Genomic DNA, 21,873 nt, shown 5'->3' on the forward strand with positions numbered 1-21,873 from the left:
CTATCAGGAATGTGGGACTAGACAGTACTATTTATTCCCTTTTGAGGCACCAAGGCCTCTGTACAGAAAATCCACTCCAAACTACACATCACTTAAATATTTACTAAAACCTTGTGTATCCTGACAGTAAATCATGGGACCTGAATTTTCCAGGACTATCCCCATTTCAAATCCTCTGTCCTAACTTTCCACATAAAGCATCAAACTGCCTCAAAAATTCCACTCTCTCAGTATCCAAACAACACCTCCCAGGCCTTCCTCTTACACGAAAAAGCAGCACAAACATTCTTTTTCAGACGACAGATCCCAGTCTTCTGAAAGTTCAGAAAATGTAGTCAGTGCAACCTGGCTGGCCCCCTGATGGAAAGAGGGTCATGGCAGCCGGAACTCTATCCCACTCCGACTCCGCTGCTTCCCAGCACACTGGTATAAACTGCAGCCAGGAGAAGTCGCCCCATGATCAGGGCATCACCCACAGAGGGACACAGACTGGTTAGATGAGCTCTGCCCCCACCTACCCAGCAAGCTGCCAGTACCCAGGTAGGAAGCATGGCCAAAGGGTTGCTCCAAGGCGTAACTGAATGAGTTAATATTTAGAAAGCACTCAGAACAGTGCCTGGCAGCCAATAAGGGCCATAACAGTGTTTCCTAACGAAGACCAAAGGCATCCCTGGCAGAAGGTGCTCATGGCTCAAAGACAACCCACAGGCCTCACTTCTATCAGGGGAGAACAAGGAGAATGGGCACTTACCCCGGCTTGAGTGAGGCTGGGTCCCCTTACAGACATGGGGGAGTACCCTGACTCCGGGAGGTGGGTCCTGCATTAACCAAGGTCAGGAGGCTGGACCTGGGGAAGAGTCACCACTCCTGATACACACGTGGTCTCTGGGCCTTAGCGCCTGCTGCTCTGTCCGCCCGCCCAATACCATCTTTTTCTACCTTCAAGGCTGAATTCAAATGCCAACTACTCTTTATGGTGTTCCTTGATCCCCATCAGCATGAATGGCTGCCTCCACTGGTCTCTCTTGCATCTGGCTTTATCCTCTTTTAAAGTAACTGTGAGACAGATAAGTAGATATAGAGCTGCACACACACACATACACACACGCCTCACTGTCTTCCCAATTCCACCATGCATCCTTCCAAGATAAGGGTCTGACTTTTGTCTCTGTAACCCTAGGGCCTGACACACAGCTCAGTAAGTGTCTGAATTTGCTGTGAAACCTGTGCTCTCAGGGGGGCCTGGGTGGCTCAGTCGTTGGGCGTCTGCCTTCGGCTCAGGGCGTGATGCCGGCGTTCTGGGATCGAGCCCCGCATCAGGCTCCTCCCCTGGGAGCCTGCTTCTTCCTCTCCCACTCCCCCTGCTTGTGTTCCCTCTCTCGCTGGCTGGCTGGCTGTCAGTCAAATAAATAAATAAAATCTTAAAAAAAAAAACAAAAAACAAAAAACAAAACCTGTGCTCTCAGCTGGTCTTCACCAGGAGGCAGAAAGTAGCTTCAGGTGCACACATAACCAGAAGCTACGTAGCTGCAAGATCTCTGGGTCTTGGAACCCACGACTAGATCAGATTTAGACAGGGGCCTATCAAAGCATTCCCTTTCATCCCCCTTCAGGGGGATGAAAGAAGACACCTGTGAGACCCGAGCAGCGTGGACACTGCCCAGCTCCTGGCCTGTCTCTAAGAGAGTTGGTTAAGAAGAGCCTGAGCTTGGGAAGCAACACCATCAGGCTGCCCTGCCTCCACCACCAGCCCGTTAAGGACAGGGCAAGTGCAGAGTGCCTTAGGCATTTCAGCCCCTGCAACAGACCTGGGAACAGATGAAGAGGGACTGGCCCTGCTTTCCAGGAACCACTGCTGTCTGGTGGAAGGAAGCTGAGCAACGGGATTACCGTCAAAGTTGCAGGTCCCCTCCCAACCTATCACAAACCCTGAGGGCTCAGCGGGGAAGTAGGGGGCCAGGCCTTCTTGCTCTCTCCAATCCCCAAAGCTGAGCCCTATGGGTGGGTTATGTCAGAGAATTCCTTCTGTGCCTGGACCGAAGGTTCAGAAGGTCACAGTTGGTCACTCTTGCTCCTGGCCCCAGACTACCTTTGCTAGCTCAGTTTCCTCAACTGCAAGAGTGGGAGAGAACAGCACTGAAATTAAACAATGTAAAGGAACCCTCCCAGTTCACAGTCAACAGTCAAGGAATTGGTCCCAATCCCCTGAGGCCAGTTACCCGCTGGGAACCCCAGCTTCTTTCAGGGGTAAGATTTGTCTCTAACCAGGTTCCTGCCACCTGCCTGAGGTTAAAAGCTACCAGAATTCTTCTCTATGAAAAAAGGTCAAAGAGGAGGTCCAAAACAGGAGTGGTGAAGCCGTGAGGAATCCTGAATTTGACCGTGTTAATTTAGGTTCGTTCTGCCACTCCCAGCTGTCCCTGAGGACCTGCCCCCTCCTGGCAGGGAAGTTCCCCCAGGCCTCCTGGGTTTGCTGGGATCCATCGGCCTACTCAGCATCCCCACCCAGCACTGCATCTGATATACGGAAGCAGGTCATTAAGTGCTTGCTGAACAGAAGGCCACTTGGAAAATGCCTTCAGTAACTTGACCTTTTATATTCCTCAGCTAATGCCTGATTTGCATATAGGAGTCCAGTTTTAGGAGATGGCAAGTCACCAGAGACAACTCAGGATCAATACAGAGTAGTAGGCATGTTTTATTCTCCTTTGATTCTCTGCAAATTGGTATTCCATTAAGTGTATGTGGGATTTATGGGAGCTCACTATAAACTAGAATATTTAACTACAACGACCTACTCTCTGTCAGATAATAGCTTACCGTTGTTAATTTTCAACTAGTCAATCTCAGAAAGGGTTCCTGCTTCCAGTCTCCTTTACATGTTGATTTAATTGCCAGTAAAGTCATCTATTTGAAAGTCTCCACACAATAAAGGGCAGTTTGATGCAGAAGAAAAAGACCCGCCCAAGGAAGCAGAAGACCTGAGTTCTATCGCACCTAGGCCAATACCGTAGGCTCGGCTGTTCAAGGCCTCAGTTTTCTCATTTGTAAAATGGGAATAACACTGGCCTCAGCGGCGAGTTGTAAGAATTAAGTGAGTTGATGTATGTGGATGCACTCTGCACAGTTCTAGAAGGCTATACGAAGGTTAAACACAAGATGAAATTCTTGAACAACTCAGGTAGGCTAATGACAGAAAGCAGGATAACTCTAAAAGGGAGAGGAGATATTTTGCCTCCCCCCCCCAACAGGGGACACTTGGTCCCAGCAGGAGACATTTTTGGTTGGCACAACTGAGGGAGAAGGACTGCTACTACAATCTACTGGGTAAGACCAGGGATGCAGCTAAATGTTGCAATGAGTTGGACAGGCCCCACAACAAAAAATGATCCAACCCCAAATGTTAACAGTGTTGAGGTTAAGAAACTCTGATCTAAATAATCAGGAAAGTTGGGTAGGGGAGGTTTTTCCAACAGAAATCCTTCTAACCAGGCTGTACTTCCTCCCATCATCTCTTTAAACATTTGCAAGATGGATCATCTTGCAAAACAGCTCTTTTGTAAGTAAAGCTCAACTGCCAACTTCTGGAGTTTCTGAATGTATAAAACTGCTTTCAACTAAGATGCTCTCCGATTACAATTCGGCTAAATTGTTTTTCCAAAGCCCTTGACTTCTGCAGTTCTCCAGGGCACAAAGGCAGGGTCTGTCACTCTGCCACTAGGCCCTGAAGATGCTTTCGTAATTCTAATTTCCTGGTCAGATGGGAGCCACAAGGGTCTCTAAACGAATTAAATTCACATCACGCCAACTGCTCCCTTGCTTTGTGCCGGGCACGGAGCCAAACACCTCCACATAATTTATCCCACTTAATCCACCCAACCACCGAGTGAGGTGGGCATTATTACCGGCTGTTTGCAGTGTAGGAAACTGAAGATCAGAGAGGTTAAACAACTCGCCCAAGGTCACCAGCTGGCCAGGGGGAGCCCAACTTGAACGGAGGTCTCCAGTTTCCAAGTCACAAGCTCTTTCCACCAGCTCGGAAAACCCAGGTGTCAAGTTGTCTCAACTTCCCATGAATTTTTAAGGCAACCGCAACTTCTCAGCAAGTTTAGGTTGCTGAAAATGGGAATTTCCGGGGGGCTGGGCGTTCTCACATACACTCCCCCACTGCAGCTGTCTCACCGCAGGTACCTGATAAATCATTCTATATCGCCCGCGGAACGGGGAGGATTTATTGGCGCTGGAGTTCGTGCCAGGCCCAGGAAATGCCATCTTTGAAAGCCGAGAGGCGGATTCGCCCTGGGAGCCGAGGTCTGGCCGCCGCGCTTGGCTGGCTCCCCGCGGGCCGTGCGCCCCCTCGGCGCCCGGGGCTAGTGTCGCCGCGGCACTGGGCCCTCCGGGGTCGCCGGCCACGTCCACCCCTGCCCGGGTCGGAGCGCACGCCCACGCCCCGCCGCCGCCGCGTCCCGAACGCCCGCCCGGTACTGAGCCCCACCCCGCCCGGCTTGCTCCCTCCCGCCGCGGCCCCGCCAGGTGAGCGCGGCCCGGGCGCCCCCTCCCCGCCCCGACGTGGCGTCGGGACCCCGGGGCCGCGGCGTCCACCAGCCCGCCCGCGCGGTCGCCGCGCGCTCGGGGACGGGTGGGGGCGGGGCGGCGCCGAGCGCGCCCCCAGCCCCCGGTAGCCCCGCGCCCTGCCTCGGCCCGCTGGGGTCGCGCCCGCCCGTACCTGCAGCATCCGGGGGCGCGGGGCGCCCAGGTAGGTCGCGCGAGCGGGCGGCGCGGAAGCTCGCTCGCGGCGCGACCTGGCCGCCGTCTGAGCATGCCCAGTGCCGCCCGCGGGCGGCTCCCGCCGGCCGGGCTGGCCACGACGGGCCCGCGCGCTGGGCGGGGGGCGGGCGCCCGGGCCGCCCTGCGGGGCGCCCCTGCTCCGCCCTGGTCTGGCGCGCTCGGACGCACCGCCCAGGGCCACTGGGGCTCTCCTGCCGAGCTCTTGGCAGCCCCCAGTCGCCTCGCGCCGGCACGCAGGCATTCGTTCCATAACCATTCATTGGGTACCTACTGTGTGCCGAGCCCTGAGTGATTTTATGCTCAGGAATGTCAAGCAAAGTTCAACAAATCTTTGAAATGAGGACAAGTCTTGCCCAGCTGGGGTCCTGCCGACTTTCAGTCCAGTGCTCATCGCGTTCCAATAGTAAGCTTACCGGCCTAAACCTTCTTCCACAAATTTCTTACCCGCCATTACCCCCCTCCTCCCATCTGTGCTCTTGCTGTCCTCTTCCACCTCATCGGACACCCGCCTTCCTGCATCCTCACGGGCACCTTTCTGTCCACCAAAGTCTCAGAACTTGGCCAGCCTCAGGACTTTTGCACATGCTTCCCCCCCGCTGCTGTGTGGGACTTCTTTGCCCAGTTTTTCACGTGGCTGGCACCTTCTCATGGTACCTATGTCCTCCTTATCTGAGAGGCCTTGCCTCAGCACCTTACTACATTAACACCCTGTTCCTGGACATTCTCCATGTCCTTGTTTTATTTCCTTCACGTTTATCACTATCCATTAATTCATTCAACAAGTAATTATTGATCATCTACTTTGGTTCTTCAGGCGTCGTGAACAAATAGGCAAAAATCCTGTCCCCTGGCGGAGTTTGGGGAAAGAGAGGCAGGCAACAGACAATAAACATGTAAATAAGCAAGCTGTATAGTATATTAGAAGGTTTTAAGTCCTAAACGGGAAAAAGGACAGGGTAAGGAGATGAAGGTCTAGGGAGTACAGTTTTCAATGCAGTGGGCTGATCAGCCTGTGAGAGTGACACTGAGAAGGTGACGTTTCAGCCCCGCAGAAGGAACAGCCGGCGCGAAGACATTAAGGTGCAACACAAGTTGGGCTTTGAGAAGGACGGAGCAGTTGGAGATGAGGTCGGCCAGTGACTTTTCCTCTCATTTGCTTACTTCTTGTGTATTCACCTAGGGAACTGCTGGAGCTGTATAGCCCTGCCTGTCTTCACTGCAGTGTCCCAGGTCCTGTACGAGGCACACAGTAAGTGCTCAAAAACTATTTGTTGAATGAATATGTGAATGAAGGGATGGACTGATGTCTGGAGCCCTCCGGTCCGGACTAAGGTGCCCGAGGTCCAGAGGGCCGGTCTGCCCAGGGCCATTCGGTGGCCGCCGGCGGCACCTGGTCCCTCATTTTGGTTGTCCCCGAATTGCATGTCCCCGGGTAGCGCCACTGCAGCGGGCGCCGCCTGAGCGTCGCGTCGGGGGGGAATTCCGACGGTGTCAAGGAGTCCCAGGAACAGGACCCGCCCTGCGCCCTGCCCCGCCCTTTGGTGGCTCGCAAAACCTGGAGGCGGCGCCGGTCCAGCCCCGCTGAGACGGACGGGGAGTTCACTGGGCATGCTCGGAGCCGGGCGGCGCCCGAGTTCCCCGGGAGGAGGAGTCTCCTGGTGGGGTCGGCGACGCCCCCGCAGAGCCCCGCTGGACGCTCAGCCCCCGCTTTGTTCCCGACGCCTCTTGGAGGGTCTGGGGGCATTTGTTTTCAAATCTTAGTAAGATAGCTGGGGATTCAGAGTCCAGGAAGGGCGCTCTCTGCCCTCTCCGCTGTGTGATCTGGGCCAAGCACCTTACCCTCTCTGTGCTTCCGATAACACGAATACCCATCACTTGGATCTAGGTAGAACGTGGGGACTGAATGAAATAAAAAACGTGAGCATGTTTAATCCACTTCAAAGATCCATTTCATGAGTGCCTACTTCAGTAATCTGTCATCTGCAAACCAGTTTGCCAAGTGCTAATATGAGGAAACGTAAGTTAATGGACATGCGTATTCTTGGAGTTGTCTCAATTTGCCTTATGACAAAATAGGCTGAAACTGCCCTTTCTTTCCCCACATGCAACAGTCATGAACTTAAACAGTGTTCTTAAATTCGAGCTAAAAAAATATCTGCACACCTAAGGAAAAGACCTAAATCTTTTCAAAATCATGCATTTCGATCACCATAACAGAAGCAGGAAGAAAAGGAAAGAATATTCCCCAAACTGGAAACAAATGAACGTCCACAATTAGTGGAATGATTTGTTAGTTAGGTTATGGTATATTTGTTGAAATATTAACTAGTTTATACTAAGTTAGACCATACTGCAACAGGGGGAAACTTACAATACAATGTTAAATGGGAAAAAAGGCTGAAAACACAAATACACTGCACAAAGATTATGTCTACACATTAACCAGACTGGAAGGAAATATGGGAAAATGTAAATACTTTAACTTTGGGGGGTAGTGTGGTTGGTTTCTCTTTTTAAATTTATTACTTTAAAAAAAGTCTATTACTGTCACACTGTTGTGTTTGCAATAATAAACATTAAAAGACCAAATTAAAAATCTGTGAAGTTTTGTAAAGGCTAATCATCATCATAATAACTACTATTATCAAGCTCAAGCGTGCTCGATATTTTACACATATTGTGTCTTTTATCCTGACAGTCACTGTCCAGAATCGGTGTTTCTAGCTCAGTTTTCCAGAAGAGGAAACAATCTAGGAGCCATTCACAACTAGTAAGAGTCAGGGTCAGGACTGAACACAGTTGGTCTGACCTCAAAGCCCAGGGTGTTAGGTTTTATAATACTGCCTCTCTGTGCAGTAGCTTACCATGTATTGATGAGAAGAGAAACCACATATTTCATTTTGTGTCTTTTTTGCCTTATTTTCTCTACTGTTTGATGTGTTTGTAGGCTGCAGATTGACTTTAAATGTTCTGGTCTCCTGTTACTATTTTATTGTTGGAGCCAAAATGTTAAAGTCCGTCCTTTTCAGCTGTTGCATCTGGAGTGACATGATGTTATTATCAGCAGTGACAGTTGATCTTATATCATAAGCTCCCAAACTTTATGGAAATGAAGCATTTGGATGGACACATAATCTTCTTAGTCTGTGTAGTTGAACCCCACCAAATCGAGAGCAAGTAGAGGCCTCGTTAGGGGTAAGGCTATCCCAAAGTCTCAGATAATGAGGCCAGTCCAGACATAGATGATTCTCCCTGGATAATCATTTTGGAGTTGGAATCACAACATAATAGAGCCACCTGGTCCACAGACTCCTCAGAACTTTGCTGTGATGAAAAGATACAGGGCCGATAGTCCCGATGATGTTTGCCAAGAGAAAGCCAGGGCCCTAATAGCAGCCCTCCTGCTGATAAGCAAAACCAGAAACAAACAAAAAAACCCCAAAAAACCCAGCTCTCTCTTTCAGCAGAGCTGGTAGACTCTTCTTGGCCCAGAAATCATTAAACAATAACAAACACAAAAAGCCAAAGAGGGTCATTTCGTTGGAGAGGAAGGTATGCCACAAACCCTATACGCATCACTGGCAATGGGCCAGATTCGTACAAGAGGAATGCAAGATGGGCAGCTGGACACAGTTATTAGCATATTCCCAGAAGCTGCCATTCGGCAGAAAGTCTGGTGCCCAGCACCATACACAAGCAATTGGCTGGGGGCATTTATAGGAAGAGTTTCCTGGAAGAATCACTGAGGATTGTCATTCACATCAAGACTCAGGAAGTCTGGGCACCACGTGGACTGTTTCAGTGATTTACAGGGCAGGGCTCCCAGCTGCAATGCTAATGCTCATCAATTATTTGTACTGTTAATGCAGGCTCCTGAAGGGCCAAACATCAGCAAATCCATGGGCAAGTGGTGCTGTTGTAATGACAAGTGAAAAGAACACAATGCAAAATTATATACGTAGTATGGCTTCTACTCTGAATTACTAAGTTACACCATACGAAGCTGCCGTCATGTGGGTCAATGATGGTTGAACATTGGCAACTTCCTCTCTGTCAGCGTGATGCATATGCATAGAAAAAAGACTAGAAAGAACTGCACCGAAATGTTGATGGTGACTATCTGAGCATTGCATTTACAAGCAGAGAAACAAGATATGGAAGGTATCTTTTATAAATCCAGAGAACCTCAAGTCTTTGGGCACCTGTTTCTTTGCTATGTCTTTATAGTTCCCTAAATCTTATTTTATGGTGTATTTCTTTCATGATCAGGAAAAGTGAAACAAACTTTAAAAGTTGGCAAGCCAAACAAAATGATGTAGAGAGGGAAAACAGCTACTCTGGAATCATACAGGAATGGGAGAAGTTCCTTTCACAGAGAGTGAAGCCCACCCTGCCCTGTCCCAGCGCTGGCAGAAGATGACAGAATGTCTGTTCCTGGCCCAGGAGGGAGGGAGAGGATGAACTGATCAGTGGTCTAGTCGGGAGCCTGTAGGGGGGCGGGTTCATCTGACTTGGGACCCTGTTCATCCCCTCAGCCTGTGTTCTTAGCGCTCCTGGACTTCATGGATCTCACTGCGAGGAACACAAATTTTTAGCCTGAAGTTTTATGCATCGAAAAATGTTTTTCCTTGCAAATTATCACTGCCAAAAGAGGTTTGTGTGTAAAACCAGTGAACAAACTTAGCATGGGTACAAGAGCAGTGTTGTGGATTCATTCATTCATTCATTCATTCATTCATCACATATTTATTAAGCACCTGCTATATGTTGGGCACTGCTCTAAGGGCTTGGGAGACATAAGTGCACAAAAGGAACAATTTCTGCTCTCATGGGCATGGGAGCCTTCCACCAGGACAAGTCAGACAAGGAACAGCAAGCATTATATACGAGTGCATTGTGTTGTATGTTAAGAGACCAGGGGTAAGGCTCATAGAAAGGGTACTAGAGGTGAGGTGGGTGGGGAATTGCAGTTTTAAATAGGACTGAAAAATTTAGTCACTTAAGCAAATTCTTACAGACACCTGAAGAAAATGACAGAGTTACTCATGTAGATACCTGGAAAAGACTCCGGGTAGAGGGAACAGCCAGTACAAAGGCCCTTAGGGAAGCATATCTAGAATAAGGAGGTTGGTGGGGCAGTGTAATGCCAAAGAGTTACCAGGGGCAAGAACTTGAGGGTCCTCCCCTGTCCGTCCCGGGAAGGACTCAGCCTTTCAGCGTGAGCTAGACAGAAGGCAAGCCAATGTGATGGCTGCCAAATGGGCTTCTCAACATAATCGAAAGTTAAATGTCGTCCTTGTAGATGGTGACCAGATGCAACCTGACAGTAAACACAGATTTGAATAAGGGAACTGAAATCATGTAGCAGGCCTCTCTTATAAGGGAGTCAGTCATATGATCCAGAGTATGTATACATTTTTAATATTATCATGTAAATGCAAAAATAACATAACCAGTTATCTCAGAGGGTTCTCAGACCTTCAAGAACACTTGAGTGAACCCTTAGGGATACACAGACCTGAGTTAGAGAAACAATTTCCTGGCGCACACGCTGTAGGTATGCCAGAGGACCAGAAGGAACCTAACAGGCCCACCCATCACCACATGGATTTGCTGCTACACAAGAAATGGAAAGGTAAGTCTAGGGATTTTGAGATCCTGCTTGGGGAAACTCAGCGGAAGGCTGTGGCTTTAGAAACAAAGAGAAATGATGGGAAATGCAGGGAATGAGAGTTGATATCCTGAACTTGGCTGATGGTGTTTAACCAATGGGTGGTGTCATCTTACAAAACCCAGGGAGAATGGGTTTGTCAAGTCTCCCAACCACACCTCTGAGGTTCACATGTCCAACAATAGAAGGAGAGAGAGAAGAATACCCAGGCAACGTAGGATAGTCATACAGAGTTCATGGCTTCGGAAAATCAGCAACCATAAAGGACACATTCAAGGAATACCCTAATAGAAGATTCTAGGGAGAAGAGTCAGGGAAAATACTGAAAGCAGCATTTTTAAAACTTTGATCCAGGAACCACGTATCAAGATCTGTGTAAAAGCAGACTTCTGGCCTCAGCTCAGACCTTCTGGTTCTGCTTGTGGACCCCAAGAACCTACATTTTATAATTAACTATAAAGGGGCGCCTGGGTGGCCCAGTCGGTTAAGTGTCTGCCTTTGGCTCAGCTCCTGATCTCAGGGTCCTGGGATCCAGTCCAGCTCTCTGCTCAGCGGGGAGTCTGCTTTTCCCTCTCCTTTTGTCCCTCCCCCCGACTTGTGTGCTCAATCTTTATCTCTCAAATGAAGAAATAAAATCATAAAAAAAAAGAATCTTATGTACACTGAAGTTTTATAACTTCTGTCCTGTAGCCTCCAATATATGTACACTAAGAACCTAGTCTGATAAACTAAGAGGATGGGAAATTTTACCAAGAGATAATCATGGACTTGTAGGTATTACTGATGCTTGGATGGATGGGGTGAAGAGCCACAGCATCAGCTTCTTAACCATTTAGAGGGGTAGAAGGGGAGAAGACAGGAGATGGAGAGAGGGCATCCCCTGCAGGCTAATAGGGACCCCTAGTAGTGAGCTATCAGGCTTTCTGCTTTCTGTTCTTGACCTTGGATCTCTGACTCCATCCACCTGACCATGCTCTCCCGGGGCCAGGAGGAAGCTAACCATGTGACTGGAGAGGAGGTGGTAATGGGGATAGTCACAGTGGTGGTGATGTTTGCTAAGAGGAGTAGACACTAAAATAAACACATTGGCGTGTGTAGAGTACACACAAAACTGAACCTGAGAAGGTCATTACCTCCTGAAGAGGAATTGGACAAGTGGGGGCAGGGGAGGGATGAGTGTTTGCCTTTTGCCATAAACCCTTTTGTACCTTCTGAATTATGTACCAGGTGATGCATAACCTATTTAAAAGTACATTCCCTGTGGGAGAAAAATATAATGATGTATGCATGATATTTTTTTTAAAAACCCATTTTGTTTTACATTTTGGCTCCCTCAAAATTTTACTGACTAAGTACAAAGCCCAGGTTACTTGACAAATCAAGGCTATAACTAAGACCAGGGCACAACACGGTACAGCTTACTTTAAAGAAACAGCCCTAGGTCAAGGGCTCTTACTCCTGCTGGCAATGCGTGTGGCTGAGGGATGGAACAGGAAGAGAGCTTCGGATGAGGGTAAAGGAGTAAGAAAAATGACTTCAGTGATCTTGAGATCAAGAATGATGCTTTCCTGACACAGCTGGTAAGAAAATGGCCGGGAAGTCAGAGTACTTCAGCTACCCACACCTTGACTGGAAGTCACAGCCCTATGGAAAGGCGATCATCTGAAATCTGTCCTAGCTTGGCTCACCGTTCCATCCCTGAGACACTGGAAACCTGATCTGGGCCCAAAAGAGAACTGTGCTTCCAATCCCTGATGACATTTCAAGAACAGGGGGCACCGTTCAGCCTGCCCTGTGCTCTGGTGACCTTCTAGTATTGCGTGGATGACACACCACAGGATTTCCTCAACTGCGCCCCGGCGTCCTGCTAGGATGTTGCTCTCATTTTTTCCATAGTACACACAGTCACTGCATTGAAGTCCAAACAGACTGTCCAGCGATGCCTCCGTAAACACGAGTCACACGTAGAGTTTAAGGAATCCATGTTCGGCCAGGGACATCAGAGTTCCTAAGGCAAACCATCTCCACATACAGGGTATGGGTTGATGAGAGTCATATGATTTTCTGCCAACATGCCTGAGCAGTGATCAGGGACCGGCTTCATGTGGCAGCCACCAAGGCCTACCCAGATACTGTTTTTCTTCATCCAAAACTCCCTGTTCCAGTGTGCAGTTCTCCAGCTATTGTATCAGAAAACATTACGCTCTGTCCATTTCTTCGTCTTCTTGGGTTTCTCTGTTTGCTCTTCATTGCTGCCACCTTGCCCATCCGAGGTCATTTAGCCCAACCACTGGCACAAATCTCTTTGTTGCTTCCTCATGAAGAATGAAGGTGAACCACATAAACCTAAAACAGATCATCCGACCGTCGCTGCCTTTGAAATCCTACCCATCCTTTAAAGCTCCTCTGACAAGCTACCTCTTTCTAGATTATCCCAACTGGTTATGTGCAGTCTGATTCCTGCACCCCTGTGGATTTGGTCTATTCTATCATGCTTCTTATCACATCCTGACTCCCATGTAGTTATTAACGTACATGCCCCTTTTGGAAGGCTCTTAGAAAAATCCCCTGAATGGGGTCATGATGCCATGATGCCATGTAGGCTATGACTATTATTTCTGAGCAGGGTATGCAAAGGGCCATGAGTCTCCTCTCAAAAATTGCCTGCCTTTCTGCAGTGAGCAAGAAGTTATGTTGTATCTAAAGTCCTTTTGGAGTTCCTTCTGGAATTCTGCTTGCAAGCTTAATAATTAATTGACCAATAGACGGAAAAGAGGTACAGACAGATGTAGATACACAGGGAGTATAAGAAGATATAGGAGATAAGCTAAGGGAGAAACATGAGCAGTGGTGTCCCAAATAAGGTCTAATTAATCTGTGATTAGATATCACTATGCACTCTCGATTTCTGTGTGCATCAATTAAAGGAATTAGGACATTGCCCCTGCCTCTCCACACCTGGGAGTCACCTGGTGGTGCTGGCAGAAGGTCTACAGGTCAAGGACACACCCCTTTGTTGTCTACTGTGTTGCTGAGTGAGCTCATCCCAAAGCAGCTTGGGGTCCGTGACCTTCATCTTTGGGCAGTAGGACCAGCAACGACAGGGTGAATGAAATCCATCATAGAAATTACCGGGGAATAGAGGGGGGCCTAAAACCTTCTTAGTGTCTTGTGGTTTCAATTTCATTCTAATCTAGAATCGTGTACAGTCTCAACCATGGGAAGCTGCCCCAATTTTGTCAGCACCCATGACAATATTTTATCCTTGCATTATAAGGTCCAAAGCATCGAGGGCAGTCCTCATTTCTCTCTCAGTCTTATACAACCTGAGTAATCAGCTTTCTTTGACTGCATAGGCAGACCCAGGAGCCCCTCCTTCTGCATTTAGATTCCATAGATTTACGTTTAACACATTATGTACAATTGAGCAAGCCAGCTGCCCCCACTGTGAACTCACATCATTTCTTTGCATGCTAGAAACCTAGACAGGGTGTGAAGAGTGAGAAAATTAGTTGAAATTGGATTGCCTTATTGATACATTTCAGTCAGCCCAAGTCCTTTGACTTACTAAGGCCGGCATATTATTTTCCATTACACTTGGTTCATTGGCATAAAAAAACATACATAATACTAGTACATATTTCAAATGCCAATTCACATGAGAGAACAATTTCCCAACAGTGTTATCTAGTTTCTTCTCAAGTTCCCTGGGTTGAGGTCAGTCTTTGTAGTTAATGTTGGGTTCCTGACCCAAACACAGCCTGTGCCAGTTATGAAAAAAAAAGTCAGTTTTCCGTGGTTTGGATAAAGAGGTGACCGTGGGAACATGTACAGCTCTGTCTCTGGTCCTGGTGAAGTCATTGAAAAGCCAACCCAGCCTGGCTATCCTGTGCACCCACACGGAAATGAGGATAGACAGGACTGTAGAGCAAGAGGAAGTGGACCTACTCTGCAAAGCCAGCCTTGGCATATGGAGCGGAGGAGAGTGTCCTTCCCATTCAGAAGGAAAAATCTCTCTTTTACTATTTATTAAGAAACACCAAAATAATCTTGAAAACCGTGCTATATAAGGAAAAAATATGGACCCGATCTATTCAAAGGAAAAATCCAAATGTAGATAAAGTCTTATGAGCAGAAATGGATTATTTTAGCACTGTTGATAATTGCTAAGAAAGATAAGGGACCGAATGAATACACAACCCTATGTCCCACCAATTATCGTATAACTCTTAAAATTATTTTACAAAGAGTTTGTAATGACCTGGGAAAATGCTAGTGATGTAGTTTAGGTAAAGAGCATAAGATAAAAGCTGTATTCGTAGCATAACTTTGTAAAGAAAAACACATTCGTGAACATAAAAATCCTGAAAGAAAGTATAGTAAAATGTTAAGAGTAATTGTTCCTAGATAATGATACGACCGGTGTCTTAGTTTGTTCGGGCTGCTACAACAAAATGCCATACGCTGGGTGGCCTGCACACGACAAACATTTATTTCTTACAGTTCTGGAGGCTGGGAAGTCCAAGATCAAGGTGTTGGTAGATTTGGTGTCAGGTGAGGGTGTGTTTCCAAGGTTTATAGACAGCTGTCTTCTCACTTTGTTCCCACATGATGGAATGGGGTGAGGGAGCTCTCTGGGGTCTCTTTTATAAGGCCACTGATCCCGTTCATGAGGGCTCCACGCTCATGAGCTAATCACCTGCCCAAGGCCCCACCTCCAAATGCATTAGGGATTAGGTTTCAACATAGACATTTTGGGGGACACATTCAGTTTATAACAACTGGTGATTTTCTTCGTATTTTTCAAATCTTCTACAACAGACGTATAGCACTTCAAAAATAAGAAGGAAATATTTTAAGAAATCTATGTAACCAATACAAACACAAAACTTTTGCTCCCAGATAATCGTATGGGAAGATATTTTTATATCCGGGTGACTATAGCAGTGACCACAGGAATTTCATGACTGTTCCGTGGGAGGTTTAACTATGGTACCTCCGATACCCATGGTCACCTCATCTCCTTTATACAAGCCCTGCTGGGAGTCCTTCTGAGTCCTAGAATCCCCGTGAGTTAGGAAGCCCATGAGCCATGGAAGTGCTTAGTAAGAGCAATTGGATTCCTTCATGTAGGAATTTCAACTGGAGGACACAGCAGGAAAAAAAAGTGAAGACACACAAAGAAAGCCCAAGATCAAGAGACAGCCAGAGTAACTGTGGTTGAATGTTACACAGATGACTTGCACAAAACTGACTTCCTGGGGTCCACACCCCTATGCAGTCTGCTCCCACACAGAGGCTCAGCCAAAGTCACTTGATTTGTCTGATGGAACATCACTGAACAGGACCCAATAGGTGTTTAATAGACATTTGTGCATGAGGAGCGGCCCTCTTGGATCCCTGAGACCACCACACTGTTGAGAAGCCCAGGACGGACAGGAGAGAGGAGAGAGGGCTCGCTACAGCAGGCTTGTCTCAGCTGAACTCAGAGAAGACCAGTAAAAGAACTGTTTAGCCAACACATAGAATCATGAGATGTTAAAAAAAAAATTGTCATTTTTGAGCCACTGTCTTGGCAGTGGTTTGTGACCAGCAATGGATAACTGGGACAGCCACAACAGGGAGTCCTGATACTGAGGACTCCACCTTGCATCCTTCCATTTCCAAACTGCGTTTCTTCCTGGTGCACTTGGACCCCGTGGAGTGTCTGTTCTGGGGTTCTTTGAGATTTCCATCTTCTGTATCGATCCTTATAGTCTTACAGCAACCTGCGTAATTTTAAAGTAGGTATTGTTGTCAAACCCCAGCCTTCAAAGAGCTGAGCCAAAATGTGAGTGTCTTCAGGAGAGGGATGTTGTGGGTTTTGTTCACCATTACACCCCCACAGAACGGTGTCTATCCCATAGCAAGACCTTAGGAGATATTTGTAAGTAAATGAGCAAGCAGATCTTGGGAGCTTGTTTAAAATATAGATTGCAGGGGTGTCTGGGTGACGCAGTCAGTTAAGCGTCTGACTCTTGATTGGGTCATGATCTCAGGGTTGTGAGATCAAGCCCCACATCGGGTTCCATGCTGGGTGTGGAGACTGCTTAAGATTCTCTCTCTCCCGGGGCACCTGGGTGGCGCAGTTGTTAAGCGTCTGCCTTCGGCTCAGGCCGTGGTCCCGGCGTTCTAGGATCGAGCCCCACGTCAGGCTCCTCTGCTGGGAGCCTGCTTCTTCCTCTCTCACTCCCCCTGCTTGTGTTCCCTGTCTCACTGGCTATCTCTCTCTCTGTCAAATAAATAAATAAAATCTTAAAAAAAAAAAAGATTCTCTCCCTCTCCCTCTGCTCCCCCCATCCCTGCTCTCTCAAAAATAAATAAATAAAATAAAATATGGATTCCAGGGCCCCACCTCTGGAGACTCTGATTTGGTAGGTCTAGGTTGGGTCCAGGAAACGGTATCATTATTAAGCCACTTCAGTGAAGCTGAGGCAGGTGGCCTAGGGGACCCATTTTCACCATCAGGGCCTCGAGTTATCTGCAACCAAAAGAAGTCAACTGATCAATTTTCTAGCTGTCTGTGCATCAGAATCACCTGGGGAGCTTGTTCATGGTATTAGTTCCTGGTCCTCACTCCTGACCTACCAAATCTGAAAATCGCTGAAAGTGAAAACTTACAATGTTGTGTTATTAAGAAACTCCTGGGTCAGTGGGATGCAGCTGGTCCACCTGCTTAAGGGCATTTGGAAACCACTGGCCCCACCAACACAATTCTCCGCAAGTCATTTGGCCACCCAACACACTTTTCTCATTCCCAAGAACAGAGAACACACGCTCCCCCAGTTAGATATTCTCACACTAATCTTTATGGCTTTAAAAAAAAAAAAGGTTTTTGTGATGACTGTGAGAAGTATTTGCTAGGGCCTCTTTATAAGCCTAAATGTCTCATCTATCAATCAGATGTTGGTAACACCTGCCTCTCAAGTGCCGTGAGGACTGAAATGAGGCGAGGTGCATGAGGGCACTTTGAAACTGAGCACGCCATGCACGTGATTTGTAAGCCTTTAATCATAAACGTGTCATGCAGGGGATTAAAGTATTTTTATCAACTTTTAGATAAGCAATCAGATTCATTAGGAGTTATCTTGTTCTCCTAACGAAGGGAGAGCCAGACCTTTGGGATCCCGATGTGAAATGTATCAGGGACAGGAAACCCTGGTTGCATTTTGAATTCCTTCACGTGGTGTTCAAAGCCATGTGTCATTGGAGTCCTGCATCATCTTGGTCTCTCCTAACCCCTCTCCTCCACACCCTCCTGCCCCCACGTGCCAGCCCTTCCACTAATGCAGCATGCTGGCTCACCTCTGTCACAAGCCCTAGCTCACGCTGGGCACTACTTCTGGAATGTTCTTTATTATTGTCCATGCCCATCAACCTGGACCTTTCCTGAACCTTTGGTGTCTGTTACTATCTTCTACCCTCTAGTCAGAATTGACCAGCCTCTGTCTCGAACCCCCATTGAACATTTGTCCAAGATCCTGTATCACTTGGTTGCATTTACCAAGATCATGTCACCCTCTTCCTCCACCTTGAAGGCAGGGACTTTTCCTTACTCATCCCTGTGTCTCTGGCCCTGAGCACACTGCCTGGCACAGAGAAGGGACTAATAAATAGTTGTTGATTGCATGAAAGTCTGGAGCTGTCCTTGGTGGGGTCTTAACTTCTAGGGAAACAAAAGTGCTCGTGCCTGGCTGTAGCCACTTGTCTCTCTTGGACTCTGATTTCCTGCTGTTGTCCTTTGCTCCTCGTGCCTCCGTGCAGAGACTTATGAAAACCAAGCAACTTGCAATGAACTGTTCGCCTGATCTTTAACTGGTGGGGGTGTCCAGGAGTTTTAGGAGAGTTTGACTAAGTGGGTATTATATATAAATGTAGTACTTGATATAAATGAAAAATTAAGGTATTAATGAGAAATCTCTTCTGAAGGCCAGTTCTGAATTGTTGGTGTCTACTAGCTACCATCCAGCTGGATGTCCCAGAAGCACTTCACATCCAACAAGTTACAAACTAACAAATCAGCTCCAGCACACAAGCCTACTCCTTGTCCATTGGCCATCTGCCCAGTTGCCTGGACTCCAAGCTCCAAGCACTCGCTCTCTCTTTCCATTCAAGAAAATGGCTTGTTCTCTCTATTCTACCCCCACGATATTTCCCACATCCTTCCCAAGCTTTGCTTTCTGCCACAGGAACTCCTTATCTCTCTTGCAAATAGCCTCTCCCAATTGGTTTCCCAGCTTCCTCTCACTTTTTTCTTGGAATACTGATAACAGGTTCCTCTTGCTAAAGCACAGATTTGTAAAGTTACTCCTCTGCTTGAAAATAATACAATGTTTCCCCATGGCCTACCTACTGGAATAGTCTGAATTCCTTAGTCTGCAAGGTATTTGATGGTAACGAATCTATCTGATCAGATGGCATCTCCTGGGAAGTGAGAATGTAAGAAGGCAACAAGAAGCATTCATTTGTTCATCAAATATTGATCAGCACCAGTTATATGCCATGCTCTGTTCCAGGTTCTGGGAATAGCGTGAATCTTTGATTTTATGGAGCTTATATGTGAAGAGACCAAAAAAAAAAAAAAAAAAAAAAAAAGTGGAGTCACTGATGTCTGCTTCTAAGATAACCTCTAGTCTGAAAAAACAAGATTGTGTAGATTGCGTTGGCCCCAGTTCTTCCCTTCTCTCTGCATCCATGCTCTTTGCCATGTAACCTTGAATTTCCTCATACAAGAAGTAGATGGACTCTTCCCCGCTCAACTCTGGGCTTGGCCACGTGACTTGCTTTGGCCAATGGGATGTTAGCAGATGTTACACAATTAGAGGCTTGAAATGTGTTTGCGTGGTTAGGCTTGTCCTTCTTGTACTTCTGCTTCTGCCATAAAAAGGCTGCCCCCGGTAGATTGCTGGTCCCAGAAGATGAGAAAAATATGAAGTAGAACCAAACTGTGAAGGAATGGTGGTGGTTTTAAGATGCTGGATTTTGGAGGTGGTTTGTTACATAGCATTATTGGGGCAACAGCTGATTGAGTCTCTCCTCCACGAGATCTTCTTGACATCCCTGCATTGGGGGTGCCTCTCCAGAGGAACTGGGGTGCTGCTGGGGCAGCGGGGGGGAGGGGGAGCTCTCCTTCTTCCTTACTTCCGTACAAGAAACCCTTCCTTGTAAGGAATATTTTACTCTAGCCATTTACATCAGCACCTAAGAAACCCGAGTATGTCTTTTCCTTGCAACCTGAATGAGCCGAATGAAGACGAAGTCTTATGCTATCACAGGTCCCTGAGGGAACAGATAATTGGCACAGAACCTGGTGTAGTGCATGGTTTACTCCAGTAGTTGTGAAACCAGATGAAACTCTGGGCAAAATTAGTGAATTTAATGAAGCAGTCTGCCCTAGGTCTTCTCTCAGGAGATCTTTTTCTGTGCAGGAGGCTATTGTTAATTCAGTTTACCTGTCTATTCCATCTCCCCGCTGCCCCCCCCCCCCCGCCATTGCTGAAAGGAAGACATTCTGTTAGACCCTGAAATATACAGGCAAATTAGGCATGGCTGATCTTGTCCTTGTAGAGATCACAGATTAATAGAAGAGATAAACAGAGGGTGGTGAGATATAAAAGCTACCAGAGAAATGAGAACAAGATACTAAAGGAGTGCAGACAAATCCAGCTTGGTGGCTCAGAAAAGACTTCAAGGATAAGATGACACTGGAGTTTTGATTGACGAGAAGGAATTGACCAGGTAGAAAAGGGGGAGAACATTCTGGGAAGAACGTAAGCAAATGCATGAACTTAAAATCTATGATGAGGGTGTGTGGGGTAAGGAGGGCGTGGGAAGTGGTGGGAAATGATATAGAAACTCAGACCTGGCCAGGTGTGAAGAGCCTTGTGTGGTACAGCGAGGAGTCTGGACTAGGCCCTGAGGACACTGGGGAGCACCAAAGATTTTAAGCAGAGGAGTAAAATGTTTAGATTTTGCATTTTTAAAAGATCCCTCTGACAACAGTGGCTTGGGAAGGAATAAGGGAACTTGTTAAACGGTCATTACAGTAATACAGGGGGAAAATTTAGATGGCCCGAAGTGTTGCTAGAAACCTAGAGAAGTGAGAGTTTGGTAGAGTTAGGAGGTTGGGTGAGTGGACCAGGTACCTGGTATTGGAGAGAGCAGTGTTGAGATGGCTCCCAGGTTGCTGCTTAAACACAGGCTGGACAGTGGTACTGCTCACTGAGGTTGGGAGCCTTGGCGGGGTGGGGGTGGGGGTGGCGGGGTGGAAGATGAATTCCCTTGGGGTCACCTGGATCGATGGGGGGTTTCGGGAGCCTCTAAATGTATGTCTCATAGGCAGCTGAATACCCATACTCAGGAGAAATAAGTGTTTGGGTGTCATATGGTGTGATGGTTGTTGAAGCCATGTGTTTGGCTTGTTACTTTGTCCACACTGAAGAGTCATTAGCAGATGGTAGGAATGACTTCTGAAGTCCTAGAAGAATCCCTACATGGGATGTAAGAGGTTATCCTAGGATATTCACGTGGGGACCATCCTTTTTTACTTTGTGTGGTCAGAATCCTCCATAGGGCCCAGATGTTAGCTCATGCTCAGTAATGCAGATGAATGAATGAATGAATGAATGAATGAATGAATGAACGAAGTCCCCTGGTGCTTTGGAAGTGGTAGGTGGAAAACCAACCTTGTCAGACCACATACCACAACCTGATTCTGTGGGTTCAAATTATGAATTAATGATGTTCAGAATTCTTATAATTCCATACCCTCCAGAGACCCCCAGGTGAATTCTACAGCCACCTTGAGGAGTTTTCTGAGAGGATAGAGCCTCAGGCCCCCAGGATAGATATGTTGATTTAGTAGGTCTGGGCTGGAGCCTAGGAATCTGCTTTTGAAACAAGCTCCTGAAGGGTTTCTGATGCTGATGCAATGTGGGCCATATTTTGAGAAAAACCACTTGTGCTGGATATTCCCCATTTCTCCATCCAGATCTGCTCTTGGCTTTTACTCGCTCGAGTCTGTGCCCAGTCAGGCTGCTTTCTGTGGCCTGCACCAGGGTGGGCATTGATGTCCCGGGCCCCCCTGCCAAGCTGTGGTTTGGCAGGGGCTACCCCCACAGCTCCTGAGGGGCAGCCCCTCTGCTGGCAGCAGCTCTCCCCAAGTTCCGTACCAGCTCCCTTCCCGTACCCCTGCAGGCCTGGGGTAGTAACAGCTTCTCCCAGCAGCTCCTCTCTGGGTGCTTCGCTGTCTTTATTTCCTCTAACTCTATCCAGACGTCTAAATAATTTGTTTATTACATGCTCTTCAATTACCTCTCAGAGTGTGCCCTGTGCTTCCTGCCGAGACAGGAAAACAAAAACATTGACTGGAAAGA

The 21,873-nt window shown here is 47.4% G+C and overlaps 2 protein-coding genes across 11 annotated transcripts in view; one reads left to right on the plus strand and one right to left on the minus strand.

Moving 5' to 3' along the window:
- The window catches only part of PTPN3 (protein tyrosine phosphatase non-receptor type 3), a 108,323-nt gene extending 103,465 nt beyond the window's left edge, over positions 1-4,858 (minus strand). For 2 of the 7 annotated variants that reach the window (XM_026506044.4, XM_057313660.1), the window contains exon 1: positions 4,727-4,858. Coding sequence is in view for 3 of the 7 variants with exons in the window: in XM_048223134.2 (XP_048079091.2) it covers positions 4,727-4,735 (9 nt within the window). In the remaining 4 variants the exon portion in view is untranslated. The remainder of the gene's footprint in view (positions 1-4,726) is intronic. The other 5 variants (XM_048223138.2, XM_057313664.1, XM_048223134.2 and 2 more) reach the window with 4 other exon arrangements.
- An 84-nt stretch (positions 4,859-4,942) lies between these two features.
- Positions 4,943-21,873, plus strand: part of PALM2AKAP2 (PALM2 and AKAP2 fusion) — a 564,113-nt gene continuing 547,182 nt past the window's right edge. For all 4 annotated transcript variants that reach the window (XM_048223130.2, XM_057313652.1, XM_048223131.2 and 1 more), the window contains exons 1-2: positions 4,943-5,191; positions 5,969-6,037. In XM_048223130.2, coding sequence (XP_048079087.1) covers positions 5,095-5,191; positions 5,969-6,037 — 166 coding nt within the window. In that variant the 5' untranslated portion in view covers positions 4,943-5,094. The remainder of the gene's footprint in view (positions 5,192-5,968; positions 6,038-21,873) is intronic.

This window comes from Ursus arctos, unplaced genomic scaffold, assembly GCF_023065955.2.
Source record: "Ursus arctos isolate Adak ecotype North America unplaced genomic scaffold, UrsArc2.0 scaffold_18, whole genome shotgun sequence".
NCBI lineage: Eukaryota > Metazoa > Chordata > Mammalia > Carnivora > Ursidae > Ursus > Ursus arctos.